This window comes from Heptranchias perlo, chromosome 43 (assembly GCF_035084215.1).
Source record: "Heptranchias perlo isolate sHepPer1 chromosome 43, sHepPer1.hap1, whole genome shotgun sequence".
NCBI lineage: Eukaryota > Metazoa > Chordata > Chondrichthyes > Hexanchiformes > Hexanchidae > Heptranchias > Heptranchias perlo.
Genome location: NC_090367.1, coordinates 4715966 through 4731058, shown reverse-complemented (window position 1 = coordinate 4731058; position 15093 = coordinate 4715966). Strand labels below are relative to the sequence as shown.

The window sequence follows — 15093 nt, the reverse complement described above, 5'->3', positions numbered from 1 at the left end:
TTCGATAATCGCTCCTGTGAAGCGCCCTGGGAACGTATCATTCTGGTGAATCTGCACCGCACCCCCTCCAAGGCCAATATATCCTTCCTGAGGGGCGGTGCCCAGAACTGAAGGCAGTGTCTCCAGATGGGTAACTGCCCTCTGGACACCGTGGTGTGCACTCTGGGCTTTCCTTTCACCTCTGACCCGATATGTTGGCACGATGCACGATTATGCTTGTGGTTTCCGTGCGTGGTGAGTTCCCAAACTCGGCTGCTTCGTGGACTTTTGCCAGAAACAGGGGATTGCTCGGTGTATCAATCCCTGGGTGCTTCCGTCAAGTGGTGTTGGCAGAGGTCAGACAGCCTCCGCACCCGTAGACTGTAAAATGGGGGCAGTAATGCAATCCTAATGGCTCCGTCGCTAACTGCTGTGCTGAGCTGTACAAACCAGGAAGGTTGCTGGTTAACTCCCCACTTTGTGCTCGGGGTTGGGGCTTCACTGCTCCTGGGCTAAGGTGGGCAGGGGGAAATCCGCATTTATGTCCCCCCCATCCCCCCCCCCAATCTATCCAGTAACCCCTACTGGCAAGTGGATGTCAGCTGAGGACAATTGGGTTCTGTGATGCTGCTATGGTTGAATAGCTGACTGAGATTTATTGGCTAGGCTCAGATATGAATAACTGGTGAGGATCACACTGATTACAATTTTTGTCCTTCCTGAGGGAGTCACTCTCTCGATGAGTTCTGGGTTTCCATCCTCTACACACCCCCTGGTTACTCACCCAAATGCCCATCATTCATGGGTGAGCCAGACAGAAAGTTGACCAGCTATTTGACTGTAGATGGTATCACAGCCACTCCTGCTCTGATATCCACACAGGCACAGCCCCGGGCTGATGGGAGAGAGAGAGAGCATTGTCACTGGCTAGCGACTAGGAGCAGGAACTCTGCCCTTCCGGGTTCTAGCCCAGGGATTTTAAAAGACGCATTTATATAGCGCCTTTCACGACCTCAGGACGTCGCAAAGCGCTTCCCAGCCAATGAAGTACTTTTGAAGTGTAGTCACCGTTGTAATGTAGGAAACACGGCAGCCAATTTGCGCACAGCAAGATCCCACAAGCAGCAATGACATAACGATCAGATAATCTGTTTTAGTGATGTTGGATTGAGGGATAAATATCGGCCCAGGACCCCGGGGAAAGCTTCCCCCCGCTCTTCATCGAAAAATTGCGGTGGGATCTTTTCCACCCACCTGAGGGGGCAGACGGGGCCTCGGTTTAAAGTCTCAACCGAAAGATGGCACCACCGACAGTGCAGCACTCCCTCAGTACTGCACTGACACTCCAGTGCAGGGATGATGTTTATTGTACACAAAACAAACCTGTGACAGATTTTTGGGATTAAAACAGCTGAACACAAGCATATTTCAATTTTTGCTTTACATTTCCTGGCACGGGACTAGGTCACATGATTTACATGGGAGCACGGGCAGCCTTCCAATGTGCACCCACAGGCCCATTCTCCCGACTCCTGACTGCACTCCCAGTAAGGGTCGCCACCGAGCACGTGACGAGGTAGCTACACGGAATCACACGGCACAGGAGGAGGCCATTCAGCCCGTCGTGCCTGCGCTGGCTCTGAAAGAGCTGTCCAATTAGTTCCACTCCCCCCCACTGCTCTTTCCCCACAGCCCTGCAATTTTCTCCTCTTCAAGTATTTATCAGATTCCCTTTTGAAAGTTATTATTGAATCTGCTTCCACCGCCCTTTCAGGCAGCGCATTCCAGATCATCACAACTCGCTGTATTAAAAAAAAATTCTCATCTTCCCCTCTGGTTCTTTTGCCAATTATCTTAAATCTGTGTCCTCTGGTTACCAACCCTCCTGCCACTGGAAACAGTTTCTCCTTATTCCCTCTATCGAAACCCCTCATAATTTTGAGCACCTCTGTTGAATCTCCCTTTAACCCTCTCCGCTGTGACATTACAACAGTTTCCGCGTGTTACAACAGCGATGACACTTCAAAAAGTACTTCATTGGCTGTAAAGCCCTTTGGGGCATCCTGAGGCTGTGAAAGACGGTGCTTTAAATGCAAGTTGTATCTTTCTTTACAGAAACTAGTCGCAATGGCTCGCCGTCCAGATTTAAATGAGGTAAAGGGAATGATTGCATTTATACAATGCCTCAATGCATTGTCAAAGCATTCTCACACAACGAATAACTTTTATTTTGGAGTGCAGTGACTATTGTAGACGTAGAACGATACAGCACAGAAGGAAGCCTTTCGGCCCATCGAGCCTGTGCCGGCCCTTTGTAACAGCAATCCAGTTAGTCACATTCCTGATTACAAAAACCCCGGTTTAATGTTGGATTGAGGGATAAATATCGGCCCAGGACCCCGGGGAAAGCTTCCCCCCGCTCTTCGTCGAAAAATTGCAGTGGGATCTTTTCCACCCACCTGAGGGGGCAGACGGGGCCTCGGTTTAAAGTCTCAACCGAAAGATGGCACTACCGACAGTGCAGCACTCCCTCAGTACTGCACTGACACTCCAGTGCAGGGATGATGTTTATTGTACACAAAACAAACTTGTGACAGATTTTTGGGATTAAAACAGCTGAACACAAGCATATTTCAATTTTTGCTTTACATTTCCTGGCACGGGACTAGGTCACATGATTTACATGGGAGCACGGGCAGCCTTCCAATGTGCACCCACAGGCCCATTCTCCCGACTCCTGACTGCACTCCCAGTAAGGGTCGCCACCGAGCACGTGACAAGGTAGCTACACGGAATCACACGGCACAGGAGGAGGCCATTCAGCCCGTCGTGCCTGTGCTGGCTCTGAAAGAGCTGTCCAATTAGTTCCACTCCCCCCCCCACTGCTCTTTCCCCACAGCCCTGCAACTTTCTCCTCTTCAAGTATTTATCAGATTCCCTTTTGAAAGTTATTATTGAATCTGCTTCCACCGCCCTTTCAGGCAGCGCATTCCAGATCATCACAACTCGCTGTATTAAAAAAAAATTCTCATCTTCCCCTCTGGTTCTTTTGCCAATTATCTTAAATCTGTGTCCTCTGGTTACCGACCCTCCTGCCACTGGAAACAGTTTCTCCTTATTCCCTCTATCGAAACCCCTCATAATTTTGAGCACCTTTGTTGAATCTCCCTTTAACCCTCTCCGCTGTGACATTACAACAGTTTCCGCGTGTTACAACAGCGATGACACTTCAAAAAGTACTTCATTGGCTGTAAAGCCCTTTGGGGCATCCTGAGGCCGTGAAAGACGGTGCTTTAAATGCAAGTTGTATCTTTCTTTACAGAAACTAGTCGCAATGGCTCGCCGTCCAGATTTAAATGTGGTAAAGGGAATGATTGCATTTATACAATGCCTCAATGCATTGTCAAAGCATTCTCACACAACGAATAACTTTTATTTTGGAGTGCAGTGACTATTGTAGACGTAGAACGATACAGCACAGAAGGAAGCCTTTCGGCCCATCGAGCCTGTGCCGGCCCTTTGTAACAGCAATCCAGTTAGTCCCATTCCTGATTACAAAAACCCCGGTTTAATTTTTGAATTGAAAAAGCACGGATTTTGGGAGCCAGATAGAGAAAGAGAAAGAAAAAAGGTGTCTTTTCTACAAAAAAAAAAGGAAAAGACACAATAAAGAGTAGGTTTGACAGCCTGGGCCAGTGGGCCCTGGTCACATGACAAGGGTGAGCTTCAGCACTGGAAGGGGTTTCATTTCCAGGTCAGGCTGCAGGAGAGGTCGCAGCCGGTTTGAACGGTTGCTGGGTGCCTGTAGGAGCCATGGCAACACAGGTGAGAGGAAAGGCCTGGGGTGGGCAGGAGGGGGAGGCTCTGCCCAGGCACTGGGGGGCTCTAGGCCTCATTAACGAGGGGCTGCCGGTGGGGGTTTCCTGGGAACCGGTTGCCAGGCAGCAGGCACAGGGTTCGGGCAGTCTATTGGACCCTGAGGGTGTGAACTCGTCTGACTGTGGGGGTGGGGAGGAGGAAGAGAGAGAGAGAGAGGAGGGGGGGAGAGAGAGGAGGGAGAGAGAGAGGAGGAAGAAAGAGAGAGGAGGGAGAGGAGAGAGAGAGGAGGGAGAGGGAGAGAGGAAGAGAGAGAGAGGAGGGAGAGGAGAGAGAGAGGAGGGAGGGAGGAAGCGAGAGAGAGGAGAGAGAGAGAGAGGAGAGAGAGAGAGGAGGGAGGGAGGGAGAGAGAGGAAGGAAGGAAGGAAGGAGGGAGGGAGGGAGAGGAAGGAAGGAAGGAGGGAGGGAGGGAGAGAGAGGAAGGAGGGAGGGAGGGAGAGAGAGGAAGGAGGGAGGGAGGGAGGGAGGGAGGGAGGGAGAGAGAGAGGAAGGAAGGAAGGAGGGAGAGAGAGGAAGGAGGGAGGGAGGGAGGGAGAGAGAGAGGAAGGAAGGAAGGAGGGAGAGAGAGGAAGGAAGGAGGGAGGGAGGGAGGGAGAGAGGAAGGAAGGAGGGAGGGAGAGAGGAAGGAAGGAGGGAGGGAGAAAGAAAGAGAGAGGAAGGAGGGAGGGAGAAAGAAGGATGGAGGGAGAAAGAAAGAGGGAGAAAGAAGGAGGGAGGGAGAAAGAAAGAGAGGAAGGAGGGAGGGAGAAAGAAAGAGAGGAAGGAGGGAGGGAGAGAGAGAGAGAGGAAGGAGGGAGGGAGAAAGAAAGAGAGGAAGGAGGGAGGGAGAGAGAGAGAGAGAGGAAGGAGGGAGGAAGGAAGGAGGGAGGGAGAGAGGAAGGAAGGAGGGAGGGAGAGAGGAAGGAGGGAGGGAGAAAGAAGGAGGGAGGGAGAAAGAAAGAGAGAGGAAAGAGGGAGGGAGAAAGAAAGAGAGGAAGGAGGGAGAGAGAGAGAGGAGGAAGGGAGAGAGAGAGAGAGAGGAAGGAGAGAGAGAGAGGAAGGAGAGAGAGAGAGGAAGGAGGGAGAGAGAGAGAGAGAGAGGAAGGAGGGAGAGAGAGAGAGAGAGAGGAAGGAGGGAGAGAGAGAGAGAGGAAGGAGGGAGAGAGAGAGAGAGGAAGGAGGGAGAGAGAGAGAGAGAGAGGAAGGAAGGAGGGAGAGAGAGGGAGAGAGAGGGGAAGGAGGGAGAGAGAGGGGAAGGAGGGAGAGAGAGAGGAAGGAGGGAGAGAGAGAGAGAGGAAGGAGGGAGAGAGAGAGAGAGGAAGGAGGGAGAGAGAGAGAGGAGAGAGAGAGGGAGGAGGGAGGGAGAAAGAAAGAGAGGAGGGAGGGGGAGAGGAAGGAGGGAGGGAGGGGGAGAGAGAGGAGGGAGGGAGGGGGAGAGAGAGGAGGGAGGGAGAGGGGAGAGAGAGAGAGAGAGAGGAGAGGGGAGGGAGGGAGGGAGGGAGGGGAGAGAGGAAGGAGGGGGAATGGAGGAGGGAGAGGGTGAGAGAGAGAGGGGGGAGGGGAGAGGAGAGGGAAGGGAGAGATCGAGGAGGGGGAGAGTGTGGACTGTGCCCCCTCTCGGGTGGATGTTAAAGATCCCACAGCCACTTTTGGAAGAAGAGCAGGGGAGTTCTCCCCGGTGTCCTGGGCCAATATTTATCCCTCAACCAAAATCACAGATTATCTGATCATTTATCACGTTGCTGTTTGTGGGATCTTGCTGTGCGCAAATTGGCTGCCGCGTTTCCTACATTACAACAGTGACTACACTTCAAAAGTGCTTCATTGGCTGTAAAGCGCTTTGGGACGTCCTGAGGTGGTGAAAGGCTCTGTATAAATTCAATTCCTTTCCTTCTCTTTACCTGCGGAGTGACACAGACTGCACACGCAGAGTCACGTTACAGCGCCGTCCCGCGTGGGGTCTGTCCGGCGCCGTCCCGCGTGGGGTCTGTCCGGCGCCGTCCCGCGTGGGGTCTGTCCGGCGCCGTCCCGCGTGGGGTCTGTCCGGCGCCGTCCCGCGTGGGGTCTGTCCGGCGCCGTCCCGCGTGGGGTCTGTCCGGCGCTGTCCCTGTCGGCTAAATTCTACCTGGGAGATTTCCAGCCACGGCTCAGTGGGGACACTTTGGCCTCTCGAGTCAGAAGACCGTGGGTTCAAGTCTAGGCCGACACCGAGGGAGTGCTGCACTGCCGGAGGTGCCGTCTTTCGAGTGAGACGTTGAACAGAGGCCCCGCCCGCCTGTCGTTTATCTCATCGCTGTTTGCGGGACCTTGCTGTGCACAAAATGGCTGCCGCGTTTACCTACAGCGACTGCACCTCAGAAGTAGTTTTTGCAAAGTGGTTCTCAGAGGCCTGATGAGGTGGAGCTGTATAAAAGCCAGGCTTTCTTTGTTTTCAGCCCTGAGTTGCACGGAAAAAAAACGTAAACATGGGTAAGAGCAGTAAGCTGGGTTCGTCCCACGGGCTGCTGGGCTCCGGGCAAGTGCCATTGATGCACTTTCCTCTCGCAGCCCTCTATAGGCCCGGCCACTTTAATAGAGGACTTTCACTGCCACTGTGCATGCTGGGATAGCCCCTCCTCCATGGTGCCATGGCCCCTCAGGCAGGGCTTGGTAGTGGGGGAGCTAAATAATGATCTCCTGAGCAAAAACTCTCATTGAAAGAAAGAACTTGCATTTATATAGCACCTTTCACAACCTCAGGATGTCCCAAAGCGCTTTCCAGCCAATGAAGTACTTTTTGAAGTGTAGTCACTGTTGTGATGTAGGAAACGCAGCAGCCGACTTGCGCCCCCAATCGCTATCCGCTGCCTCCTGCTGGAAAGTGCAGGTTGGGTGAGGACAACATTGGTCCCAGTTGTGATGACCCCCACGGTCGAATAAACTGTCGGCGTTGGCCCTCTGGGCTCGCACGTGACTGATGGCCACTGAGCGAGGTACTGGCTGGCTGTTGGCACCCACAGGGACCCGTAACCCAGCAAGGAATCAGGAGGGGGCGATAAATTGGTAGGGGGCTACGTAGGAACCGGAGTAGGCCATTCAGCCCCTCGAGCCTGTTCCGCCATTCAATGGCAGAGCGGGGGGAGGCGGGGGCAGACTGTTTCTGAGATCTCTGCCACCGCTCCAAGCTACCTCTTTCCTTGTTCCTTGCCTAGAATCGCCCGGAAGAGCAGTTCGAGACGCGAATCCAGCAGGCCATCCAGTACAAGACGGAGGGGAACCAGCACTACAAGCAGAAGAGAGTGCGAGACGCCATCAGCAGGTACCACTGGGCGCTCATGCACCTGCGGGGCCTGGACCCCAACGAGCCCAACCCCCTGCAGGCGTTTGGGGGCGAGAAGATTAAACTCAGCCCTGAGCAGATGGAGTTACTGCACAGCACCGAGTGCGACTGTTACAACAACCTGGCTGGTACGGAGCGATTCTGCATTTGCCGCTGTTTTCTGTCCTCTGTCTTGTTTTTATGAGACAATGACGGACAGGAAAAGACCCTTTGGTCCATCCAACCTGTCCCCCACAATCATGATACCTCATGTATCACAATATATACGCTCCCCACCCCACCCCGAAACCATGTGATCTCTTGGGAGAGGCGCAAAATCAGACAAAAACCCAGGCCGGTTTGGGGGGGGAAAAAATCTGGGAAATTCCTCTCCGACCCCTCTCCGAAACTAGTCCAGGAGGTCACTCTGGCCCCGATAATTCTATTCATTACCCACCTTTTGTAGGAGGTGATCTCCGCCCCAGCCAGAAGCAGGTCCAGCTCTCGCTTGAAGGAATTCAGAGAATCGGCGTCCACCGCTCGAGTCGGCAGCCTGTTCCAGAGACCCACTATTCTCTGGGGGAAAGAACCACCTCCTGACATCTAACCTCGATCTGACCTTGTGACCCCTGGTCCTCCCTAACCTGTTTAATTGGAACAAACTCTCAACTGGAACACAATCTATTCCCGTCATCATCTTATAAACCTTGGTCAGATCACCCCATAGTCTACGCTGCTCTGAAGTGTCGAGTCCCAGCACTTTTAGCCTATCTTGATAACTAAGGTGCTTTAAGCTGGGAATTAGTCCATGGCCCTCCTCTGCACCCTTTCCAAAGCCTCAATATCACCCACCATGTGAGGAGACCAAAACTGGACACAATATTCCAACTGAGGCCTGACCAAGGTCTCATACAAGGACAAAATAGTATGTTTTGTCTTGTAGTTAATTGTCCTATAAATGCACCCCAACACCCCATTCGCTCCAGCTATTGCTTCATGGCGTTGTTCGTGAACCTTTAGCAATCTGTGCATTCGAACGCCCAGATCTCGCTCTTTCTCCACCTGCTTTAAAGCTTTTCCCTGAAGGGTGTATGTATGTATGTTGAGCAATTGTCCTGCCCACATGCAAAACACTGCACATCTAAAATTTCTTCGCCTTGCCCAGACGTTTGCGTGATCGATGCTGTATGACCGCAGTCCACACTACTGGGCTGTTCTGACCACAGAAAGGATCCAGATAGGAGCGATTTTAAAATGTGCCTTTAAGTTAGTTAAAGCTTGCTTTAAAAGGGCTGAGTTTCTCAGCACAGCCTCAGATTGGAATGTGAATCCAAAGTAAGGCACTTGCCATGTTAATCGGAAGTTATCTTTCCTCAGATAAGCAATAATCAATTTGAAGGCTTGATTCTGCAATTGATAAAAACCTCACAGCCGTTGTGTAAGAAGGAAAAAAAATTCTCTTTTAAGATTATTTCACCGAACGAGCGGTGAATCTATGGCAAAAGCAGAATACTGCGGATGGTGGAAATCTGAAATAAAAACAGCAAAATGCTGGAAAACACTCAGCAGGTCGGGCGGCATCTGTGGAGAGAGAAACACGAGTTAATGTTTCAGGTCAGTGGAAGTCCTGATGAAAGGTCATCGCCCGTAAACTCTAGCTCTGTTTCTCTCTCGCCACTGATGCCGTCTGACCAGCATTTTACTGTTTTTTTTTTATTATTGGTCAATCTATGGAACAAGCTCCCTAGGCAGACAGCGGAAACAGATAGTGTTGATTCGTTCAAAAGCAAATGAGATAGATTTCCTTCGTAAAATATTTTGGGACACAGTATATGAGTAATTGGAGACATGATGTGTGTTAAGTGTAGAATCCATGGGAGGAACAGAGGACTTCGGGCCTGTGGCTCCCAAATCTCTCCACCACTGTGGGGGTTTACCTCGCCTCATGTCTGGGTCTGTTGTAGACTCATTGATGGAGATTGATTAATCAACAAATCCATTATTATTGTATCGCACGACTACCAGGATGGTAAAAGGCACACTAGGTGGACCGTGGTCTATCCTCGTGAGCAGTCAGGAATAAACCAGAACGTCATCATCCAAAAAGGCAGGACCCAGGACAGAGTCGGGCAGCAAAAGACCGGAGACTGCAGGGAGAAGAGGTTCTGATAATGCAGAGAAGTTATTCTGATAGAGTCAAGTAAGACACTGATGTGGGATAGTGTGGCACGTTCTTTCTTTTGGTATCGTTATGTGGACCGAGTGACTCCGACCGTACCCGTTGCTCTGTGTGTTTCACCGAACTGTGGAATGAAGCAGCTTAACGATTCGAATCGAGCTTCACCTAACCCTGTTTAGCTCAGCCCGTCTTTCGGAGCGAGACGCACGTTCCGCGGACACGGGCGTCTGGTTCGGGTCACGAGGAGGTTCCACCGTTACTCCCCGCCCCCCCCCCCCGGGTCCCCCTGCCGTACAACTGGATACAGGGCGACGTGTACAGATATCCACAGCAAACCCGAGGGCGTAACGCACGTCCTGATCTTCCGCAGTGGCCCGATGCTAGGACCAACTGGAAGGAGGGTCACACTTGCCTTTGAACGGCGCCCTACTGAACTGCACTGGGCTCGTTTCCACGTTTGGCTGAGCTTTCCCGCCTGGTTCCCCTTCCCTTATCCCCCCCCCCCCCAACTAAAGGTGCTCTGGGAGAAGATGTTTCCGCTTGTAGGGTGGGAGGAGGCTCGTGTGGAGCATATACGCCAGCACGGACCAGTTGGGCCGAATGGCCTGAACCTGTGCTGCAAATTCCATGCCATTCTCTCTCAGGCACTGACCACCCTCCGATACTGCGCTCATTCCGTACGTGCGGGTGCCGACCGGCTGTTCAACCGTGGGGGGGGTGGTGGGTGCACGTCGTAGCGAAGCCCCGTCCACCGTCCGACCGTACACTTAGCAGCAGGGGGCAATCAGGAGCCCGATTTTTTTTTTCTTCTTTCACCCCCACATCCCTACCCCAGGAGGCGTTGAGGCCATTTCTAGGCCCCCCCCCCCTCGCATCCCCCATCTAGGACCAGGGAAGGAACCTGGAGCATTTCTGATCTCTGCGGCTCAATAGTGTATTGCCTTCCCCCCCCCCCCGACCCCCTCGGCCTTGGACGGAAACGGTTTAATTCGCATGTTGCGTTCCTCCCCTCCAGCGTGTCTCCTCCTGTCTGAAAAGGTGAACTACGAGCGGGTGAGGGACTACTGCCTGAAGGTGTTGGAGAGGCAGGCCGACAACATCAAGGCTCTGTACCGAGCCGGGGTGGCACTTTACAACATCGGGGACTATGACCGAGCACAACACTACCTCGCGGAGGCTGCCAAGATCTGCCCGCACGGTAAGCTGACCATAACTTAATCTCATCCATCCATCCATCGGTGAATAGCACCCTTGCCTCTGCGGTAGAAGTTCCTGGGTTCGAGCCCCACTCCAGAGACTTGAGCTCGAAATTTAGGCCGACGGATCCAGTGCCAGTACTGAGGGAGTGCCGCGCTGCCGGAGGTGCCGTCTTTTGGGTGAGACGTTAAACCGAGGCCCTGTCTGCCCTCATAAAATATCTCACGGCACTTTTCGAGCAGGTGAGTTCTCCCCGGTGTCCTGGGGCAATATTAATCTCTCAACCAAGACCTAAAAACAGATTATCTGGTTGTTCTCACGTTGCTGTTTGTGGGATCTTGCTGTGCGCAAATTGGCTGCCATGTTTCCTACATTACAACAGTGACTACACTTCAAAAGTACTTCATTGGCTGTAAAGCGCTTTGGGATGTCCTGAGGTAGTGAAAGGCGCTATATAAATGCAAGTACTTTCTCTCTTATATAAGATCATCTCTCAGGCGCCTCCTTTCCAGGCCGATTAACCCTGGTGTCTCAATTCTCCATTCTTCCCTCATAAATTGTAGGGGTGGGTGGGTGGGTATTGTAGGGGTGGGTGGGTATTGTAGTTAATACAAAGGAAGAATGCGTCAAAATGCATATTGCAGAATGGGCGTGTAATTGCAAATGAATTTCAATATAGATCAGTGTGAGATGGTGCATTTTGGTAGGAAGAATAAGGAGACCACATACTGCTCGGATAATAAGAGTCTGAATGGGATGGAGGAGCAGAGGGATCTGGGGGTACAGATACACAAATCACTAAAAGTAGCAACGCAGGTTAATAAGGCTATTAAAAAAGACAAATCAAGCTCTGGGGTTCATTTCTAGAGGGATAGAATTGAAAAGCAAAGAAGTTTTGTTAAACCTGTATCGAACCTTGGTTAGACCACACTTGGAGTATTGTGAACAGTTCTGCTCTCCATATTGTAGAAAGGATAGAGAGGCATTGGAGAAGGTGCAAAAAAGATTCATAAGGATGATACCAGAACTGAGAGGTTATAACTATCAGGAAAGGCTGAACAGACTGGGGCTCTTTTCTCTAGAAAAGAGAAGGCTGAGGGGTGACCTGATCGAGGTCTTTAAAATAATGAAGGGGTTCGATAGGGTAGACATAGAGAAGATGTTTCCACATCTGGTGGAGACCAAAACTGGAGGTCGTAAATATAAGATAGTCACTAATAAATCCAATAGGGAATTCAGGAGAAACTTCTTTACCCAGAGAGTGGTGAGAATGTGGAACTCGCTCCCACAAGGAGCAGTTGAGACGAATAGAATTGATACATTTAAGGGGAAGCTCGATAATCACATGAGGGAGAAAGGAATAGAAGGATATGCTGATAGGGTGAGATGAAGTAGGGAGGGAGGAGGCTCGTGTGGAGCATAAACGGCATGGACCAGTTGGGCCGAATGGCCTGTTTCTGTGCTGTAGTTTCGATGTAACGTGATGCATATCTCAGACCCCCTATTGGGTGAGCTGCGCAGAACAGGAAATTCCCCAGGTTCAACCAGCTCCCACTCTACGCCGAGGGCACTGACCTGTTGGGCTGACCCTTCAACTAGCCTCGGTCCCCTCTGGAGCAGGGAGGAGGAAAATCGGCCGAGATTCCCGCTCCCGATCGCCGTGCCGTGACCCCTGCCGACGCCGGACATGGTCGAATAGCACGCCAGCACCCGGTTCAGCAGCGACTTCGGGGCCGAGGCAGGAGAGGGGGGAATAAAAATAAAATTTGAAACAAAAGCCCCTTTCTCTCCGCAGACGCGAACGTGAAGCGGTACGTCCAGGAGACGGAGCTGAGGCTCAACCGTTACCACCAGAGGGAGAAGATGATGTACAAGGGGATGTTTGGCAAGTGACCGGCAGCGCCTCCGCACGGAGCCCCCCCCCATCGGACCTTCTGCCGCTCTCTCGGACGCCCCACGCCCGCCCGTCTCTTTCCATGAGTTTGCTGCTGTTGGATTTTCCCCCACTTACTCCCACCGGGAGAAAGCGGACGGGCCTGGTTCACGTTTTTTTCTAAGTTAACCCGATGACGCTCCCTTAGTGAGAGCTTTGGAAGGGAGCGTCTCGAAATCCTCACCCAATGCCACTTGTGTGTGTGAGTGAGTGTGTGTGTGTGTGATGTTCATTAATCCAGTTGAAAGATTTTTTTTTAAACTTTAAAGCTACACCTGATGTTTTCTGAATATAGAGATGGTGCGTGTTGAGTGTTTTTATTGATTTTGGGATTTCCCAGTCCCTCTCTCTTCCCCCCCCCACAAAATGGCACCACTCCCTCGCTGGGTTTCACAAATCACCACTTCCCCCCCCCCACAAAATACCTGTCCCAAAGTGGCCATTCTCCACATGCTAACCTCGGGAGTGAGTGACGGCAGGACGGGCAACAGAGCTGAACCCGGTCCCGTCCTCACACACGGGACTACGTACGCGGCCACTTTACGAGTGGGGGTCCCCGCACGGTGAGCAAGAGCAGGAACCCCCCCCCGCGCCGAAGCTAACTCAGCACAGCTCAGAGATCGATTGCGGGCTGTTGTTACAACGAGGGCTTCATTTACCAACCGGGGAGAGGGCACGATACATCTGGGAGTATCCTATTTTTCTGTTACTAAGATCTCGTTAAATAAACTCTTCCACGCAGTGAGTGGACCGGGTGTCTGGGATACAATCAGTGACCGTGTCTGGGGAACGTGTGTTTCCTTCCTCTCGCTAATTTCCACTCTCCTCTCCCGAGGGCATTGACGGCGTTAGTCAGAGGTTCAGAGGGCAGCACTCTCGCCTCGGAGTCAGAAGGTCGTGGGTTTGAGTCTCACTCCAGGGACTTGAGCCCATAACCCAGGCCGACCCACCCGGTGCAGTACCGCGGGAACCGTCTTTCGGATGAGACGTTAAACTGAGGCCCCGTCTGCCCTCTCAGGTGGATGTAAAAGATCCCACGGCCACTATTGGAAGAAGAGCAGGGGAGACATAAAATTACAAAGCGATATTGATAGATTAGGTGAATGGGCAAAACTGTGGCAAATGGAATTCAATGTAGACAAATGTGAGGTCATCCACTTTGGATCAAAAAAGGATAGAACAGGGTACTTTCTAAATGGTAAAAAGTTAAAAACAGTGAATGTCCAAAGGGACTTAGGGGTTCGGGTACATCGATCATTGAAGTGTCATGAACAGGTGCAGAAAATAATCAAGAAGGCTAATGGAATGCTGGCCTTTATATCGAGAGGACTGGAGTACAAGGGGGCAGAAGTTATGCTGCAGCTATACAAAACCCTGGTTAGACCGCACCTGGAGTACTGTGAGCAGTTCTGGGCACCGCACCTTCGGAAAGACATATTGGCCTTGGAGGAAGTGCAGCGTAGGTTTACTAGAATGATACCCGGACTTCAAGGGTTAAGTTACGAGGAGAGATTACACAAATTGGGGTTGTATTCTCTAGAGTTTCGAAGGTTAAGGGGTGATCTGATCGAAGTTTATAAGATATTAAGGGGAACAGATAGGGTGGATAGAGAGAAACTATTTCCGCTGGTTGGAGATTCTAGGAGTAGGGGGCACAGTCTAAAAATTAGAGCCAGACCTTTCAGGAGTGAGATTAGAAAACAGTTCTCCACACAAAGGGTGGTAGAAGTTTGGAACTCTCTTCCGCAGACGGCAATTGATACTAGCTCAATTGCTAAATTTAAATGTGAGATAGATAGCTTTTTGGCAACCAAAGGTATTAAGGGATATGGGCCAAAGGCAGGTATATGGAGTTAGATCACAGATCAGCCATGATCTTATCAAATGGCGGAGCAGGCACGAGGGGCTGAATGGCCTACTCCTGTTCCGATGTTCCCAATATTTATCCTTCAACCAATGTCACTAAAACAGATGATCTGGTCATTATCACATTGCTGTTTGTGGGATCTTGCTGTGCGCAAATTAGCTGCCACGTTTCCTACATTACAACAGTGACTACACTTTAAAAGTACTTCATTGGCTGTAAAGCACTTTGGGAGGTCATGAAATTTTAAAATCCTGCTCCCATTAATTTATCTCAAGTCGCTGTTAATAACCGACCTCGGAGTTCTGATCTAGGGTTTATCCAGCAACGAGGCTGAATTTTTAAAAAAAAATTCTCATCCTCGTGTTCAAATCCCTCTATGGCCTCCAGCCCGACAGCCCTCCAAGATCTCCGCGCTCCTCCAGTTCTAGCCTCTTGCGCATCCCTGATTTCCATCGTTCCACCATTGGCGGCCGTGCCTTCAGCTGCCCGGGCCCTAAGCTCTGGAATTCCCTCCCTAAACCTCTCCGCCTCTCTCTCCTCCTTTAAGACGCTCCTTAAAACCAACCTCTTTGACCAAACTTTTGGTCACCTGTCCTAATGTCTCCTTACGAAGCGCGGAGTCAAATTTTGTTTTATAATCGTTCCCGTGAAGCACCTCGAGATGTTTTACCATGTCAAAGGCGCTATATAAATGCACGTTGTTGTTGAGGTGACAGAGTCAAGGAGGGCCCTTTTACAAACTCTCAGCCCAGGAGCTTCAAAGAACGAGCGAAAAAATTGTATAA

The 15093-nt window shown here is 51.3% G+C and overlaps 1 protein-coding gene across 1 annotated transcript; it reads left to right on the top strand.

Annotated features, from left to right (window-relative positions):
* The first annotated feature begins 3726 nt into the window (after nt 1-3726).
* Nucleotides 3727-13186, top strand: LOC137306517 (tetratricopeptide repeat protein 9C-like). Its single transcript, XM_067975785.1, has 4 exons — nt 3727-3804; nt 7026-7281; nt 10327-10509; nt 12304-13186. The coding sequence occupies exons 1-4, from the start codon at nt 3793-3795 to the stop codon at nt 12399-12401; spliced, it is 549 nt and encodes a 182-aa protein (XP_067831886.1). The 5' UTR covers nt 3727-3792; the 3' UTR covers nt 12402-13186.
* Nucleotides 13187-15093: the final 1907 nt, after the last annotated feature.